This window comes from Mesoplodon bidens (genome assembly GCF_964165515.1).
Source record: "Mesoplodon bidens genome assembly, chromosome: Y".
Taxonomy (NCBI): domain Eukaryota; kingdom Metazoa; phylum Chordata; class Mammalia; order Artiodactyla; family Ziphiidae; genus Mesoplodon; species Mesoplodon bidens.
Genome location: NC_138180.1, coordinates 53929376 through 53946618, shown reverse-complemented (window position 1 = coordinate 53946618; position 17243 = coordinate 53929376). Strand labels below are relative to the sequence as shown.

At 62.6% G+C, this 17243-nt stretch overlaps 4 protein-coding genes across 4 annotated transcripts; all 4 read right to left on the bottom strand.

Moving 5' to 3' along the window:
- On the bottom strand, positions 1-4306 carry LOC308609722 (uncharacterized protein; the record flags this gene model as incomplete). The annotated part of the gene is made up of 3 exons (XM_081223432.1): positions 1-247; positions 375-3178; positions 4027-4306. Coding segments are annotated over 2 exons (540 nt in total), but the record flags the coding sequence as incomplete, so codon positions are not given.
- A 1-nt stretch (position 4307) lies between these two features.
- LOC308609746 (putative GTP-binding protein 6) lies at positions 4308-5211 on the bottom strand. The gene is made up of 2 exons (XM_081223458.1): positions 4682-5211; positions 4308-4554 (listed from the first exon to the last, which is right to left on the bottom strand). Exons 1-2 carry the CDS (start codon positions 4697-4699, stop codon positions 4336-4338), a joined length of 237 nt encoding a protein of 78 aa, XP_081079584.1. The 5' UTR covers positions 4700-5211; the 3' UTR covers positions 4308-4335.
- Positions 5212-7066: 1855 nt separating this feature from the next.
- On the bottom strand, positions 7067-9685 carry LOC308609721 (putative GTP-binding protein 6; the record flags this gene model as incomplete). The annotated part of the gene is made up of 5 exons (XM_081223431.1): positions 7067-7484; positions 8333-8403; positions 8730-8860; positions 8988-9169; positions 9616-9685. The coding sequence occupies 5 exons, from the start codon at positions 9683-9685 to the stop codon at positions 7225-7227; spliced, it is 714 nt and encodes a 237-aa protein (XP_081079557.1). The 3' UTR covers positions 7067-7224.
- Positions 9686-10987: 1302 nt separating this feature from the next.
- LOC308609744 (putative GTP-binding protein 6) lies at positions 10988-13327 on the bottom strand. The gene is made up of 5 exons (XM_081223454.1): positions 13304-13327; positions 13046-13176; positions 12649-12719; positions 11639-11797; positions 10988-11451 (listed from the first exon to the last, which is right to left on the bottom strand). The coding sequence occupies exons 1-5, from the start codon at positions 13319-13321 to the stop codon at positions 11405-11407; spliced, it is 426 nt and encodes a 141-aa protein (XP_081079580.1). The 5' UTR covers positions 13322-13327; the 3' UTR covers positions 10988-11404.
- Positions 13328-17243: the final 3916 nt, after the last annotated feature.

Sequence of the window (17243 nt, the reverse complement as noted above, 5' to 3'; positions counted from 1 at the left end):
CCACGTCCCCACTGGCCACATTCCACCCTCACCACCCTGGCAACACTCCAGGTAGGGAAAGCAAGAAGGGGTCCAAGGAGGGTTCCGTCTGCCCCGAGCCCAGGCTCTGCAGGTACCTGAGCAGGGGGAGCTCGGCCAGTGCCACCTGCAGCCGGGCCTCCTCGGTGCGGGCGCTGCAGCGGAAAATATGAAGAACCACCGTGAATCGGTCGAACACCCGCACGCCCCAGGCGGCTTCCAGTTCTTTCTAGAAGATGGAGTGCGAGGGAGGGGACCTGTGGTGACCCCAGGCCCGTGGAGACCTGTGTCCTCACGGGGACACTGACCCACTCCCTCAGCCGCCGTGGGCGGGAAACAGCGAGCTTCTGAGGTACCTTGGTGGCTGCAGCCATCCTCTCCACATTCAGGAAGACGGCGGTGATTTCCGGGGACCCTCTGATTTTCTCTAGGAAAAGAGGCTGGCCTCTCAGAGGCCTGCATGCCCACGATGTCTGTCTGGGGACCCTGCACTTTGGCCGTGTTCGCCGGACACCCCGAGTCTCTGAGCACAGTATTTGTCAAGTGTGGGTCGGGGAGGACCGGACCGGGTCCCTCGTCAGGGGAGTAGATCTCACACACATGGGGGTCCCGTGACCCCACGGGGACTGAGTGCCCGTTAGACAACAGATGGGCGGTGAGCGCCCCCCTTGGCACGTCTCCGGCTCTGAGCTGTGAGCTAGACATGGGTTTGGGGCGGGGACGTCGGGGTCCATGGAAGGCAGGGGTCACACGCAGGACCCCCTCCGCCGGGCACTGGCGGGGCGTGGGCTGGGCTGGGCTGGGGCGCGGGGCTGGCGTGCGCCCGACTCTCACAGGTCCCGCCTGTGTCCTGGGGCCTCGTTTGAATTCTCACGCGGGCGTGGTGGCTTTTGCCGTCTCATCCAAGTTCCTGTGAGGCCCAGAGGGACGGCCATGCTTGCTCTGTTTCTGGGAGGGTGATGGGGACACGTGTGCTGGACTCACCTGTCAGGCGCTCCAAGGTCCCTCTGCCGAAGATGAGCTTCCGGTCTGGCGTTTTGGTGGGCACCACCATCGTGTCCACCACCGACCAGCCATCCAGCGTGCGCCCCAAGCCCCACGGGAGGCCAGCCCCCCATCCCGTCCCCACGCCCCCGCCCCCTGGGAGGCCACCCTCGCACAGAGTCTCAGAGCCGCGGCCCCTCTGTGGCGCCCCTGCTTCGCTGTCTGTCCCCACTCCCCGGACACCTGGGTGCTGCCGTCTCTGGGGTCACCTGACCCTCCTCAGGGCACAGCCAGGACACAGGCCAGAGGCTCGGGAGTAGGGGCCGGGCAGGGCCTGAGGCCACAGAGCAGGGTCCCCCCATTCTCTGGGCTGTGCGGGGGTCCCCATCTTCTGGGACATGGGGGGTGGGGTCTCCCCATCCTCTGGGACATAGGGGGCGGGGTCCCCCATTCTCTAGGCCAAGGGGAGGCGGAGTCTTCTTGGGTGTGACTCCCCATGGGCCCGCCAGCTCGTCCCACCTCCTCCAGCTGCTGGTCGCTCAGGTCAGCAGGTGCTTGGTCACGCCTGACCTCCGTCCTTCAGCTGCAGGTCTGACCCAGCAGTAATCCCTGCAGGTGCTGTCTCTCCCGATCCCAGGTGCCGCGGCCCCAGCTCCGTGGTGAGAGCCTGCGCGGGGGCCAGCGGCCTCCCTCCTGCTGCGCTGCACAGCTGCTCGCTTGGGGGTCTGGCACCCCGCAACCCCACCCCGAAGGCCAGGGTTAGGATTCGGTGGGGATGGAAACGGAGAAGCACTTGTGCAGGTGACAGCCCAGGGGCACAGGCACCGTAAGGCACTGAACCCTGATCCCAGGACCACAGCAGGCTTCCCCTCCCCCACACATCAGCCCCTCCCCACAAAGGTCCACTTACAGCAGTTCCTTTCACCTCGTGCATCACGTCCAGCTATCGAGAAAAAATTACCAGGCGCACCAAAAGGCAACCCGAAGAGACACAGCAAGCGTGAGAACCAGACGTGCCAGGGATGCTGGAATTACTGGACCAGGAATTTACAACAACTATGATGAACGTGCCAAGGGCCCTGATGGATTTAGTAGACAGCATGCAAGGACGGATGGGCAAGGCAAGCAGAGGTGGAAATCCCGAGAAAGAACCAAAAAGACCTGCTAGAGATCACAAGCGCTCTGGCAGAAATGACGAGCGCCTCTCATGGGCCTGCTGGTAGACTGGACTCGGCAGAGAAAGGATCCCGGAGTCTGAGCATATGACAACACGGAAAATTAAACACGCCTGCTCTGCAAAGACGTCATCAGCGGACTGAGAAGTTAAGCCACAGACCTGGGAGAAAATACGTGCAAAACACGCATCCATAAGCACTGGTATCCAAAATATAAAAACAATTCTTAAAGTTCAGCAATAAGGAAACAACCTACTACAACGTGGGCCAGAGGCCGTAACAGACACCTCACCAAAAAGATATACTGATGGCAAATGAGCGTGTGACAAGATGCTCCACGTCCTCTGTCATCAGGGAAATGCAAACTAAAACAGCAATGAGGCACCACCACACACCTATCAGAACAGCCGAAATCCACAATCCTGACAACACGAAATGCCGACAAGCATGTGCAGCACCCCCCCCCCACGCATCGCTGGGAGGGACGCAAGATGGTACGGCCACGTTGGAGGATGGTCTGGCAGTTTCTTACAAAGCTAAACACACGCTTACCACACAATCCGGCTCTCACTCTGATCCCTGGAAGATCCTGCCCACTGTCAACGGACTTACAACTGTCCCCACTTCGTCGTTCTCAGAGTCTGGAGGACATCCACTGAGAGGGGCGTCAGCGCACAGCAGTCACACGGGGGCCGCGTCGCCCCCGAGACGCCCAGGGATGGGGCCCGAGTCCCATCCTCCTCACCGGGGGCTATAGCCCTCCGCGAGCACCCAGTCTCGCCGGGTCGGCAAGCGGGTTCTCCTAGCGCACCCCGCCCAGCCCCGGCGGGCCCACTCCTCACCGCAGTTTGTGTAGCCCACCACGGAGACCACAGGGATCTCCCGCCGCCTCCGCTGCGGGCCCAGGAGAAGCCTCTTCCGGCGGAGTCTGTCCAGGGCCTTCCGAATCTTCGCTTCCTTATCTTTCAGGAGGCGCTGCTGCACCTGCAGGAAAGACTCTCCTAGAAACATGCAAGGTGGCGAGTCAGTGGGCAGACACGAAAGGCGCAAGAGACACGGGGGTGCCTGCGGGGGACGTGGACAGGCTCCCTCTTGGGGCTGCAGGGACCCCCCTCCCCATCCCAGCCTGCTCCCCTGTACACTTGGCCCCCACACCTTCTGTCCTGAGACAGCTCTGCCCAGCGTGAGGCGGCCTGGCACTTCTGCCCTCTGAGGTCACCTGGGCTCCCCTTTACCCAGGAGGAAGAGGCCAAGGGGAGAGCCTCAGAAGGGCCCCCATGATACCCACAGCGGGCTGAGTGGTGCCCCAAAGATGTGTCCACACCCTGACCCCCAGGACCTACAAATGGGGCCTTATTAAGAAACAGGGTCTCTGCAGGTGTGATGCAGGGAAGGGTCTGAGATGAGGTCCTCCTGGAGGAGGGTGGCCCTACGTCCAATGACAGGGTCCTTCTAAGAGACAGAAGAGGAGAGACACAGAGGAGAAGCCACGTGAAGATAGAGGCAGAGACGGGAGGGACGCGGCCACGAGCCCAGGGACGCCCGGAGCCCCCAGAAGCTGGAAGGGGCGGGAAGGACCCTCCCCTGGAGCCTCCAGAAGGAACCAGCCCCTGTAACTCCTTGATCTGCTCTGCGGGACTGACGGAGGATCAATGTCTGTGGTTTTAAGGCACCGGTTCGTGGTCCTTCGTTACGGCCGCACCAGGGAAACACCTTGACACCCTCCTTTGACTGTGACCACGGACGAGGCCCCAGCAGGACCTCTGAGGGACGTCGTCCCCTTTGTAGGGGTGGTGGCCACGACACCCGCCCTTCTGAGCTCCCGGTGACAAGACGTCAGACACTGTACCTGACCCCGTGACGTTGCGGGAGTCCCGCCCTCGGCCGCCCAGGTGGGCAACGTGGTTTTTCAGGCAGGACCTGGCGTGGAAATGGGTCGGCGCAGGAGACGGGGGCACGTGCCCGTGGGAGGCTGGCACAGAGCCCTGGGTGGGGAGTGGGCATCTAGACAGGAAGAACAGGCTCGCTCGGGACCTCCCCGCCGCGTGGGCCTTCACGGGCGGGGACGCAGGGTCCCTTGCTGGGTGGCGCTCCTTGTGGGCCGCGTGCCCTGGTAGGTGTGCCGCTTGGCCACGTCCCCACTGGCCACATTCCACCCTCACCACCCTGGCAACACTCCAGGTAGGGAAAGCAAGAAGGGGTCCAAGGAGGGTTCCGTCTGCCCCGAGCCCAGGCTCTGCAGGTACCTGAGCAGGGGGAGCTCGGCCAGTGCCACCTGCAGCCGGGCCTCCTCGGTGCGGGCGCTGCAGCGGAAAATATGAAGAACCACCGTGAATCGGTCGAACACCCGCACGCCCCAGGCGGCTTCCAGTTCTTTCTAGAAGATGGAGTGCGAGGGAGGGGACCTGTGGTGACCCCAGGCCCGTGGAGACCTGTGTCCTCACGGGGACACTGACCCACTCCCTCAGCCGCCGTGGGCGGGAAACAGCGAGCTTCTGAGGTACCTTGGTGGCTGCAGCCATCCTCTCCACATTCAGGAAGACGGCGGTGATTTCCGGGGACCCTCTGATTTTCTCTAGGAAAAGAGGCTGGCCTCTCAGAGGCCTGCATGCCCACGATGTCTGTCTGGGGACCCTGCACTTTGGCCGTGTTCGCCGGACACCCCGAGTCTCTGAGCACAGTATTTGTCAAGTGTGGGTCGGGGAGGACCGGACCGGGTCCCTCGTCAGGGGAGTAGATCTCACACACATGGGGGTCCCGTGACCCCACGGGGACTGAGTGCCCGTTAGACAACAGATGGGCGGTGAGCGCCCCCCTTGGCACGTCTCCGGCTCTGAGCTGTGAGCTAGACATGGGTTTGGGGCGGGGACGTCGGGGTCCATGGAAGGCAGGGGTCACACGCAGGACCCCCTCCGCCGGGCACTGGCGGGGCGTGGGCTGGGCTGGGCTGGGGCGCGGGGCTGGCGTGCGCCCGACTCTCACAGGTCCCGCCTGTGTCCTGGGGCCTCGTTTGAATTCTCACGCGGGCGTGGTGGCTTTTGCCGTCTCATCCAAGTTCCTGTGAGGCCCAGAGGGACGGCCATGCTTGCTCTGTTTCTGGGAGGGTGATGGGGACACGTGTGCTGGACTCACCTGTCAGGCGCTCCAAGGTCCCTCTGCCGAAGATGAGCTTCCGGTCTGGCGTTTTGGTGGGCACCACCATCGTGTCCACCACCGACCAGCCATCCAGCGTGCGCCCCAAGCCCCACGGGAGGCCAGCCCCCCATCCCGTCCCCACGCCCCCGCCCCCTGGGAGGCCACCCTCGCACAGAGTCTCAGAGCCGCGGCCCCTCTGTGGCGCCCCTGCTTCGCTGTCTGTCCCCACTCCCCGGACACCTGGGTGCTGCCGTCTCTGGGGTCACCTGACCCTCCTCAGGGCACAGCCAGGACACAGGCCAGAGGCTCGGGAGTAGGGGCCGGGCAGGGCCTGAGGCCACAGAGCAGGGTCCCCCCATTCTCTGGGCTGTGCGGGGGTCCCCATCTTCTGGGACATGGGGGGTGGGGTCTCCCCATCCTCTGGGACATAAGGGGCGGGGTCCCCCATTCTCTAGGCCAAGGGGAGGCGGAGTCTTCTTGGGTGTGACTCCCCATGGGCCCGCCAGCTCGTCCCACCTCCTCCAGCTGCTGGTCGCTCAGGTCAGCAGGTGCTTGGTCACGCCTGACCTCCGTCCTTCAGCTGCAGGTCTGACCCAGCAGTAATCCCTGCAGGTGCTGTCTCTCCCGATCCCAGGTGCCGCGGCCCCAGCTCCGTGGTGAGAGCCTGCGCGGGGGCCAGCGGCCTCCCTCCTGCTGCGCTGCACAGCTGCTCGCTTGGGGGTCTGGCACCCCGCAACCCCACCCCGAAGGCCAGGGTTAGGATTCGGTGGGGATGGAAACGGAGAAGCACTTGTGCAGGTGACAGCCCAGGGGCACAGGCACCGTAAGGCACTGAACCCTGATCCCAGGACCACAGCAGGCTTCCCCTCCCCCACACATCAGCCCCTCCCCACAAAGGTCCACTTACAGCAGTTCCTTTCACCTCGTGCATCACGTCCAGCTATCGAGAAAAAATTACCAGGCGCACCAAAAGGCAACCCGAAGAGACACAGCAAGCGTGAGAACCAGACGTGCCAGGGATGCTGGAATTACTGGACCAGGAATTTACAACAACTATGATGAACGTGCCAAGGGCCCTGATGGATTTAGTAGACAGCATGCAAGGACGGATGGGCAAGGCAAGCAGAGGTGGAAATCCCGAGAAAGAACCAAAAAGACCTGCTAGAGATCACAAGCGCTCTGGCAGAAATGACGAGCGCCTCTCATGGGCCTGCTGGTAGACTGGACTCGGCAGAGAAAGGATCCCGGAGTCTGAGCATATGACAACACGGAAAATTAAACACGCCTGCTCTGCAAAGACGTCATCAGCGGACTGAGAAGTTAAGCCACAGACCTGGGAGAAAATACGTGCAAAACACGCATCCATAAGCACTGGTATCCAAAATATAAAAACAATTCTTAAAGTTCAGCAATAAGGAAACAACCTACTACAACGTGGGCCAGAGGCCGTAACAGACACCTCACCAAAAAGATATACTGATGGCAAATGAGCGTGTGACAAGATGCTCCACGTCCTCTGTCATCAGGGAAATGCAAACTAAAACAGCAATGAGGCACCACCACACACCTATCAGAACAGCCGAAATCCACAATCCTGACAACACGAAATGCCGACAAGCATGTGCAGCACCCCCCCCCACGCATCGCTGGGAGGGACGCAAGATGGTACGGCCACGTTGGAGGATGGTCTGGCAGTTTCTTACAAAGCTAAACACACGCTTACCACACAATCCGGCTCTCACTCTGATCCCTGGAAGATCCAGCCCACTGTCAACGGACTTACAACTGTCCCCACTTCGTCGTTCTCAGAGTCTGGAGGACATCCACTGAGAGGGGCGTCAGCGCACAGCAGTCACACGGGGGCCGCGTCGCCCCCGAGACGCCCAGGGATGGGGCCCGAGTCCCATCCTCCTCACCGGGGGCTATAGCCCTCCGCGAGCACCCAGTCTCGCCGGGTCGGCAAGCGGGTTCTCCTAGCGCACCCCGCCCAGCCCCGGCGGGCCCACTCCTCACCGCAGTTTGTGTAGCCCACCACGGAGACCACAGGGATCTCCCGCCGCCTCCGCTGCGGGCCCAGGAGAAGCCTCTTCCGGCGGAGTCTGTCCAGGGCCTTCCGAATCTTCGCTTCCTTATCTTTCAGGAGGCGCTGCTGCACCTGCAGGAAAGACTCTCCTAGAAACATGCAAGGTGGCGAGTCAGTGGGCAGACACGAAAGGCGCAAGAGACACGGGGGTGCCTGCGGGGGACGTGGACAGGCTCCCTCTTGGGGCTGCAGGGACCCCCCTCCCCATCCCAGCCTGCTCCCCTGTACACTTGGCCCCAACACCTTCTGTCCTGAGACAGCTCTGCCCAGCGTGAGGCGGCCTGGCACTTCTGCCCTCTGAGGTCACCTGGGCTCCCCTTTACCCAGGAGGAAGAGGCCAAGGGGAGAGCCTCAGAAGGGCCCCCATGATACCCACAGCGGGCTGAGTGGTGCCCCAAAGATGTGTCCACACCCTGACCCCCAGGACCTACAAATGGGGCCTTATTAAGAAACAGGGTCTCTGCAGGTGTGATGCAGGGAAGGGTCTGAGATGAGGTCCTCCTGGAGGAGGGTGGCCCTACATCCAATGACAGGGTCCTTCTAAGAGACAGAAGAGGAGAGACACAGAGGAGAAGCCACGTGAAGATAGAGGCAGAGACGGGAGGGACGCGGCCACGAGCCCAGGGACGCCCGGAGCCCCCAGAAGCTGGAAGGGGCGGGAAGGACCCTCCCCTGGAGCCTCCAGAAGGAACCAGCCCCTGTAACTCCTTGATCTGCTCTGCGGGACTCACGGAGGATCAATGTCTGTGGTTTTAAGGCACCGGTTCGTGGTCCTTCGTTACGGCCGCACCAGGGAAACACCTTGACACCCTCCTTTGACTGTGACCACGGACGAGGCCCCAGCAGGACCTCTGAGGGACGTCGTCCCCTTTGTAGGGGTGGTGGCCACGACACCCGCCCTTCTGAGCTCCCGGTGACAAGACGTCAGACACTGTACCTGACCCCGTGATGTTGCGGGAGTCCCGCCCTCGGCCGCCCAGGTGGGCAACGTGGTTTTTCAGGCAGGACCTGGCGTGGAAATGGGTCGGCGCAGGAGACGGGGGCACGTGCCCGTGGGAGGCTGGCACAGAGCCCTGGGTGGGGAGTGGGCATCTAGACAGGAAGAACAGGCTCGCTCGGGACCTCCCCGCCGCGTGGGCCTTCACGGGCGGGGACGCAGGGTCCCTTGCTGGGTGGCGCTCCTTGTGGGCCGCGTGCCCTGGTAGGTGTGCCGCTTGGCCACGTCCCCACTGGCCACATTCCACCCTCACCACCCTGGCAACACTCCAGGTAGGGAAAGCAAGAAAGGGTCCAAGGAGGGTTCCGTCTGCCCCGAGCCCAGGCTCTGCAGGTACCTGAGCAGGGGGAGCTCGGCCAGTGCCACCTGCAGCCGGGCCTCCTCGGTGCGGGCGCTGCAGCGGAAAATATGAAGAACCACCGTGAATCGGTCGAACACCCGCACGCTCCAGGCGGCTTCCAGTTCTTTCTAGAAGATGGAGTGCGAGGGAGGGGACCTGTGGTGACCCCAGGCCCGTGGAGACCTGTGTCCTCACGGGGACACTGACCCACTCCCTCAGCCGCCGTGGGCGGGAAACAGCGAGCTTCTGAGGTACCTTGGTGGCTGCAGCCATCCTCTCCACATTCAGGAAGACGGCGGTGATTTCCGGGGACCCTCTGATTTTCTCTAGGAAAAGAGGCTGGCCTCTCAGAGGCCTGCATGCCCACGATGTCTGTCTGGGGACCCTGCACTTTGGCCGTGTTCGCCGGACACCCCGAGTCTCTGAGCACAGTATTTGTCAAGTGTGGGTCGGGGAGGACCGGACCGGGTCCCTCGTCAGGGGAGTAGATCTCACACACATGGGGGTCCCGTGACCCCACGGGGACTGAGTGCCCGTTAGACAACAGATGGGCGGTGAGCGCCCCCCTTGGCACGTCTCCGGCTCTGAGCTGTGAGCTAGACATGGGTTTGGGGCGGGGACGTCGGGGTCCATGGAAGGCAGGGGTCACACGCAGGACCCCCTCCGCCGGGCACTGGCGGGGCGTGGGCTGGGCTGGGCTGGGGCGCGGGGCTGGCGTGCGCCCGACTCTCACAGGTCCCGCCTGTGTCCTGGGGCCTCGTTTGAATTCTCACGCGGGCGTGGTGGCTTTTGCCGTCTCATCCAAGTTCCTGTGAGGCCCAGAGGGACGGCCATGCTTGCTCTGTTTCTGGGAGGGTGATGGGGACACGTGTGCTGGACTCACCTGTCAGGCGCTCCAAGGTCCCTCTGCCGAAGATGAGCTTCCGGTCTGGCGTTTTGGTGGGCACCACCATCGTGTCCACCACCGACCAGCCATCCAGCGTGCGCCCCAAGCCCCACGGGAGGCCAGCCCCCCATCCCGTCCCCACGCCCCCGCCCCCGCCCCCTGGGAGGCCACCCTCGCACAGAGTCTCAGAGCCGCGGCCCCTCTGTGGCGCCCCTGCTTCGCTGTCTGTCCCCACTCCCCGGACACCTGGGTGCTGCCGTCTCTGGGGTCACCTGACCCTCCTCAGGGCACAGCCAGGACACAGGCCAGAGGCTCGGGAGTAGGGGCCGGGCAGGGCCTGAGGCCACAGAGCAGGGTCCCCCCATTCTCTGGGCTGTGCGGGGGTCCCCATCTTCTGGGACATGGGGGGTGGGGTCTCCCCATCCTCTGGGACATAGGGGGCGGGGTCCCCCATTCTCTAGGCCAAGGGGAGGCGGAGTCTTCTTGGGTGTGACTCCCCATGGGCCCGCCAGCTCGTCCCACCTCCTCCAGCTGCTGGTCGCTCAGGTCAGCAGGTGCTTGGTCACGCCTGACCTCCGTCCTTCAGCTGCAGGTCTGACCCAGCAGTAATCCCTGCAGGTGCTGTCTCTCCCGATCCCAGGTGCCGCGGCCCCAGCTCCGTGGTGAGAGCCTGCGCGGGGGCCAGCGGCCTCCCTCCTGCTGCGCTGCACAGCTGCTCGCTTGGGGGTCTGGCACCCCGCAACCCCACCCCGAAGGCCAGGGTTAGGATTCGGTGGGGATGGAAACGGAGAAGCACTTGTGCAGGTGACAGCCCAGGGGCACAGGCACCGTAAGGCACTGAACCCTGATCCCAGGACCACAGCAGGCTTCCCCTCCCCCACACATCAGCCCCTCCCCACAAAGGTCCACTTACAGCAGTTCCTTTCACCTCGTGCATCACGTCCAGCTATCGAGAAAAAATTACCAGGCGCACCAAAAGGCAACCCGAAGAGACACAGCAAGCGTGAGAACCAGACGTGCCAGGGATGCTGGAATTACTGGACCAGGAATTTACAACAACTATGATGAACGTGCCAAGGGCCCTGATGGATTTAGTAGACAGCATGCAAGGACGGATGGGCAAGGCAAGCAGAGGTGGAAATCCCGAGAAAGAACCAAAAAGACCTGCTAGAGATCACAAGCGCTCTGGCAGAAATGACGAGCGCCTCTCATGGGCCTGCTGGTAGACTGGACTCGGCAGAGAAAGGATCCCGGAGTCTGAGCATATGACAACACGGAAAATTAAACACGCCTGCTCTGCAAAGACGTCATCAGCGGACTGAGAAGTTAAGCCACAGACCTAGGAGAAAATACGTACAAAACACGCATCCATAAGCACTGGTATCCAAAATATAAAAACAATTCTTAAAGTTCAGCAATAAGGAAACAACCTACTACAACGTGGGCCAGAGGCCGTAACAGACACCTCACCAAAAAGATATACTGATGGCAAATGAGCGTGTGACAAGATGCTCCACGTCCTCTGTCATCAGGGAAATGCAAACTAAAACAGCAATGAGGCACCACCACACACCTATCAGAACAGCCGGAATCCACAATCCTGACAACACGAAATGCCGACAAGCATGTGCAGCACCCCCCCCCCACGCATCGCTGGGAGGGACGCAAGATGGTACGGCCACGTTGGAGGATGGTCTGGCAGTTTCTTACAAAGCTAAACACACGCTTACCACACAATCCGGCTCTCACTCTGATCCCTGGAAGATCCTGCCCACTGTCAACGGACTTACAACTGTCCCCACTTCGTCGTTCTCAGAGTCTGGAGGACATCCACTGAGAGGGACGTCAGCGCACAGCAGTCACACGGGGGCCGCGTCGCCCCCGAGACGCCCAGGGATGGGGCCCGAGTCCCATCCTCCTCACCGGGGGCTATAGCCCTCCGCGAGCACCCAGTCTCGCCGGGTCGGCAAGCGGGTTCTCCTAGCGCACCCCGCCCAGCCCCGGCGGGCCCACTCCTCACCGCAGTTTGTGTAGCCCACCACGGAGACCACAGGGATCTCCCGCCGCCTCCGCTGCGGGCCCAGGAGAAGCCTCTTCCGGCGGAGTCTGTCCAGGGCCTTCCGAATCTTCGCTTCCTTATCTTTCAGGAGGCGCTGCTGCCCCTGCAGGAAAGACTCTCCTAGAAACATGCAAGATGGCAAGATGTCAGTGGGCAGACACGAAAGGCGCAAGAGACACGGGGGTGCCTGCGGGGGACGTGGACAGGCTCCCTCTTGGGGCTGCAGGGACCCCCCTCCCCATCCCAGCCTGCTCCCCTGTACACTTGGCCCCCACACCTTCTGTCCTGAGACAGCTCTGCCCAGCGCGAGGCGGCCTGGCACTTCTGCCCTCTGAGGTCACCTGGGCTCCCCTTTACCCAGGAGGAAGAGGCCAAGGGGAGAGCCTCAGAAGGGCCCCCATGATACCCACAGCGGGCTGAGTGGTGCCCCAAAGATGTGTCCACACCCTGACCCCCAGGACCTACAAATGGGGCCTTATTAAGAAACAGGGTCTCTGCAGGTGTGATGCAGGGAAGGGTCTGAGATGAGGTCCTCCTGGAGGAGGGTGGCCCTACGTCCAATGACAGGGTCCTTCTAAGAGACAGAAGAGGAGAGACACAGAGGAGAAGCCACGTGAAGATAGAGGCAGAGACGGGAGGGACGCGGCCACGAGCCCAGGGACGCCCGGAGCCCCCAGAAGCTGGAAGGGGCGGGAAGGACCCTCCCCTGGAGCCTCCAGAAGGAACCAGCCCCTGTAACTCCTTGATCTGCTCTGCGGGACTCACGGAGGATCAATGTCTGTGGTTTTAAGGCACCGGTTCGTGGTCCTTCGTTACGGCCGCACCAGGGAAACACCTTGACACCCTCCTTTGACTGTGACCACGGACGAGGCCCCAGCAGGACCTCTGAGGGACGTCGTCCCCTTTGTAGGGGTGGTGGCCACGACACCCGCCCTTCTGAGCTCCCGGTGACAAGACGTCAGACACTGTACCTGACCCCGTGACGTTGCGGGAGTCCCGCCCTCGGCCGCCCAGGTGGGCAACGTGGTTTTTCAGGCAGGACCTGGCGTGGAAATGGGTCGGCGCAGGAGACGGGGGCACGTGCCCGTGGGAGGCTGGCACAGAGCCCTGGGTGGGGAGTGGGCATCTAGACAGGAAGAACAGGCTCGCTCGGGACCTCCCCGCCGCGTGGGCCTTCACGGGCGGGGACGCAGGGTCCCTTGCTGGGTGGCGCTCCTTGTGGGCCGCGTGCCCTGGTAGGTGTGCCGCTTGACCACGTCCCCACTGGCCACATTCCACCCTCACCACCCTGGCAACACTCCAGGTAGGGAAAGCAAGAAGGGGTCCAAGGAGGGTTCCGTCTGCCCCGAGCCCAGGCTCTGCAGGTACCTGAGCAGGGGGAGCTCGGCCAGTGCCACCTGCAGCCGGGCCTCCTCGGTGCGGGCGCTGCAGCGGAAAATATGAAGAACCACCGTGAATCGGTCGAACACCCGCACGCCCCAGGCGGCTTCCAGTTCTTTCTAGAAGATGGAGTGCGAGGGAGGGGACCTGTGGTGACCCCAGGCCCGTGGAGACCTGTGTCCTCACGGGGACACTGACCCACTCCCTCAGCCGCCGTGGGCGGGAAACAGCGAGCTTCTGAGGTACCTTGGTGGCTGCAGCCATCCTCTCCGCATTCAAGAAGACGGCGGTGATTTCCGGGGACCCTCTGATTTTCTCTAGGAAAAGAGGCTGGCCTCTCAGAGGCCTGCATGCCCACGATGTCTGTCTGGGGACCCTGCACTTTGGCCGTGTTCGCCGGACACCCCGAGCCTCTGAGCACAGTATTTGTCAAGTGTGGGTCGGGGAGGACCGGACCGGGTCCCTCGTCAGGGGAGTAGATCTCACACACATGGGGGTCCCGTGACCCCACGGGGACTGAGTGCCCGTTAGACAACAGATGGGCGGTGAGCGCCCCCCTTGGCACGTCTCCGGCTCTGAGCTGTGAGCTAGACATGGGTTTGGGGCGGGGACGTCGGGGTCCATGGAAGGCAGGGGTCACACGCAGGACCCCCTCCGCCGGGCACTGGCGGGGCGTGGGCTGGGCTGGGCTGGGGCGCGGGGCTGGCGTGCGCCCGACTCTCACAGGTCCCGCCTGTGTCCTGGGGCCTCGTTTGAATTCTCACGCGGGCGTGGTGGCTTTTGCCGTCTCATCCAAGTTCCTGTGAGGCCCAGAGGGACGGCCATGCTTGCTCTGTTTCTGGGAGGGTGATGGGGACACGTGTGCTGGACTCACCTGTCAGGCGCTCCAAGGTCCCTCTGCCGAAGATGAGCTTCCGGTCTGGCGTTTTGGTGGGCACCACCATCGTGTCCACCACCGACCAGCCATCCAGCGTGCGCCCCAAGCCCCACGGGAGGCCAGCCCCCCATCCCGTCCCCACGCCCCCGCCCCCTGGGAGGCCACCCTCGCACAGAGTCTCAGAGCCGCGGCCCCTCTGTGGCGCCCCTGCTTCGCTGTCTGTCCCCACTCCCCGGACACCTGGGTGCTGCCGTCTCTGGGGTCACCTGACCCTCCTCAGGGCACAGCCAGGACACAGGCCAGAGGCTCGGGAGTAGGGGCCGGGCAGGGCCTGAGGCCACAGAGCAGGGTCCCCCCATTCTCTGGGCTGTGCGGGGGTCCCCATCTTCTGGGACATGGGGGGTGGGGTCTCCCCATCCTCTGGGACATAGGGGGCGGGGTCCCCCATTCTCTAGGCCAAGGGGAGGCGGAGTCTTCTTGGGTGTGACTCCCCATGGGCCCGCCAGCTCGTCCCACCTCCTCCAGCTGCTGGTCGCTCAGGTCAGCAGGTGCTTGGTCACGCCTGACCTCCGTCCTTCAGCTGCAGGTCTGACCCAGCAGTAATCCCTGCAGGTGCTGTCTCTCCCGATCCCAGGTGCCGCGGCCCCAGCTCCGTGGTGAGAGCCTGCGCGGGGGCCAGCGGCCTCCCTCCTGCTGCGCTGCACAGCTGCTCGCTTGGGGGTCTGGCACCCCGCAACCCCACCCCGAAGGCCAGGGTTAGGATTCGGTGGGGATGGAAACGGAGAAGCACTTGTGCAGGTGACAGCCCAGGGGCACAGGCACCGTAAGGCACTGAACCCTGATCCCAGGACCACAGCAGGCTTCCCCTCCCCCACACATCAGCCCCTCCCCACAAAGGTCCACTTACAGCAGTTCCTTTCACCTCGTGCATCACGTCCAGCTATCGAGAAAAAATTACCAGGCGCACCAAAAGGCAACCCGAAGAGACACAGCAAGCGTGAGAACCAGACGTGCCAGGGATGCTGGAATTACTGGACCAGGAATTTACAATCATCAACTATGATGAACGTGCCAAGGGCCCTGATGGATTTAGTAGACAGCATGCAAGGACGGATGGGCAAGGCAAGCAGAGGTGGAAATCCCGAGAAAGAACCAAAAAGACCTGCTAGAGATCACAAGCGCTCTGGCAGAAATGACGAGCGCCTCTCATGGGCCTGCTGGTAGACTGGACTCGGCAGAGAAAGGATCCCGGAGTCTGAGCATATGACAACACGGAAAATTAAACACGCCTGCTCTGCAAAGACGTCATCAGCGGACTGAGAAGTTAAGCCACAGACCTGGGAGAAAATACGTGCAAAACACGCATCCATAAGCACTGGTATCCAAAATATAAAAACAATTCTTAAAGTTCAGCAATAAGGAAACAACCTACTACAACGTGGGCCAGAGGCCGTAACAGACACCTCACCAAAAAGATATACTGATGGCAAATGAGCGTGTGACAAGATGCTCCACGTCCTCTGTCATCAGGGAAATGCAAACTAAAACAGCAATGAGGCACCACCACACACCTATCAGAACAGCCGGAATCCACAATCCTGACAACACGAAATGCCGACAAGCATGTGCAGCACCCCCCCCCCACGCATCGCTGGGAGGGACGCAAGATGGTACGGCCACGTTGGAGGATGGTCTGGCAGTTTCTTACAAAGCTAAACACACGCTTACCACACAATCCGGCTCTCACTCTGATCCCTGGAAGATCCTGCCCACTGTCAACGGACTTACAACTGTCCCCACTTCGTCGTTCTCAGAGTCTGGAGGACATCCACTGAGAGGGACGTCAGCGCACAGCAGTCACACGGGGGCCGCGTCGCCCCCGAGACGCCCAGGGATGGGGCCCGAGTCCCATCCTCCTCACCGGGGGCTATAGCCCTCCGCGAGCACCCAGTCTCGCCGGGTCGGCAAGCGGGTTCTCCTAGCGCACCCCGCCCAGCCCCGGCGGGCCCACTCCTCACCGCAGTTTGTGTAGCCCACCACGGAGACCACAGGGATCTCCCGCCGCCTCCGCTGCGGGCCCAGGAGAAGCCTCTTCCGGCGGAGTCTGTCCAGGGCCTTCCGAATCTTCGCTTCCTTATCTTTCAGGAGGCGCTGCTGCCCCTGCAGGAAAGACTCTCCTAGAAACATGCAAGATGGCAAGATGTCAGTGGGCAGACACGAAAGGCGCAAGAGACACGGGGGTGCCTGCGGGGGACGTGGACAGGCTCCCTCTTGGGGCTGCAGGGACCCCCCTCCCCATCCCAGCCTGCTCCCCTGTACACTTGGCCCCCACACCTTCTGTCCTGAGACAGCTCTGCCCAGCGCGAGGCGGCCTGGCACTTCTGCCCTCTGAGGTCACCTGGGCTCCCCTTTACCCAGGAGGAAGAGGCCAAGGGGAGAGCCTCAGAAGGGCCCCCATGATACCCACAGCGGGCTGAGTGGTGCCCCAAAGATGTGTCCACACCCTGACCCCCAGGACCTACAAATGGGGCCTTATTAAGAAACAGGGTCTCTGCAGGTGTGATGCAGGGAAGGGTCTGAGATGAGGTCCTCCTGGAGGAGGGTGGCCCTACGTCCAATGACAGGGTCCTTCTAAGAGACAGAAGAGGAGAGACACAGAGGAGAAGCCACGTGAAGATAGAGGCAGAGACGGGAGGGACGCGGCCACGAGCCCAGGGACGCCCGGAGCCCCCAGAAGCTGGAAGGGGCGGGAAGGACCCTCCCCTGGAGCCTCCAGAAGGAACCAGCCCCTGTAACTCCTTGATCTGCTCTGCGGGACTCACGGAGGATCAATGTCTGTGGTTTTAAGGCACCGGTTCGTGGTCCTTCGTTACGGCCGCACCAGGGAAACACCTTGACACCCTCCTTTGACTGTGACCACGGACGAGGCCCCAGCAGGACCTCTGAGGGACGTCGTCCCCTTTGTAGGGGTGGTGGCCACGACACCCGCCCTTCTGAGCTCCCGGTGACAAGACGTCAGACACTGTACCTGACCCCGTGACGTTGCGGGAGTCCCGCCCTCGGCCGCCCAGGTGGGCAACGTGGTTTTACAGGCAGGACCTGGCGTGGAAATGGGTCGGCGCAGGAGACGGGGGCACGTGCCCGTGGGAGGCTGGCACAGAGCCCTGGGTGGGGAGTGGGCATCTAGACAGGAAGAACAGGCTCGCTCGGGACCTCCCCGCCGCGTGGGCCTTCACGGGCGGGGACGCAGGGTCCCTTGCTGGGTGGCGCTCCTTGTGGGCCGCGTGCCCTGGTAGGTGTGCCGCTTGG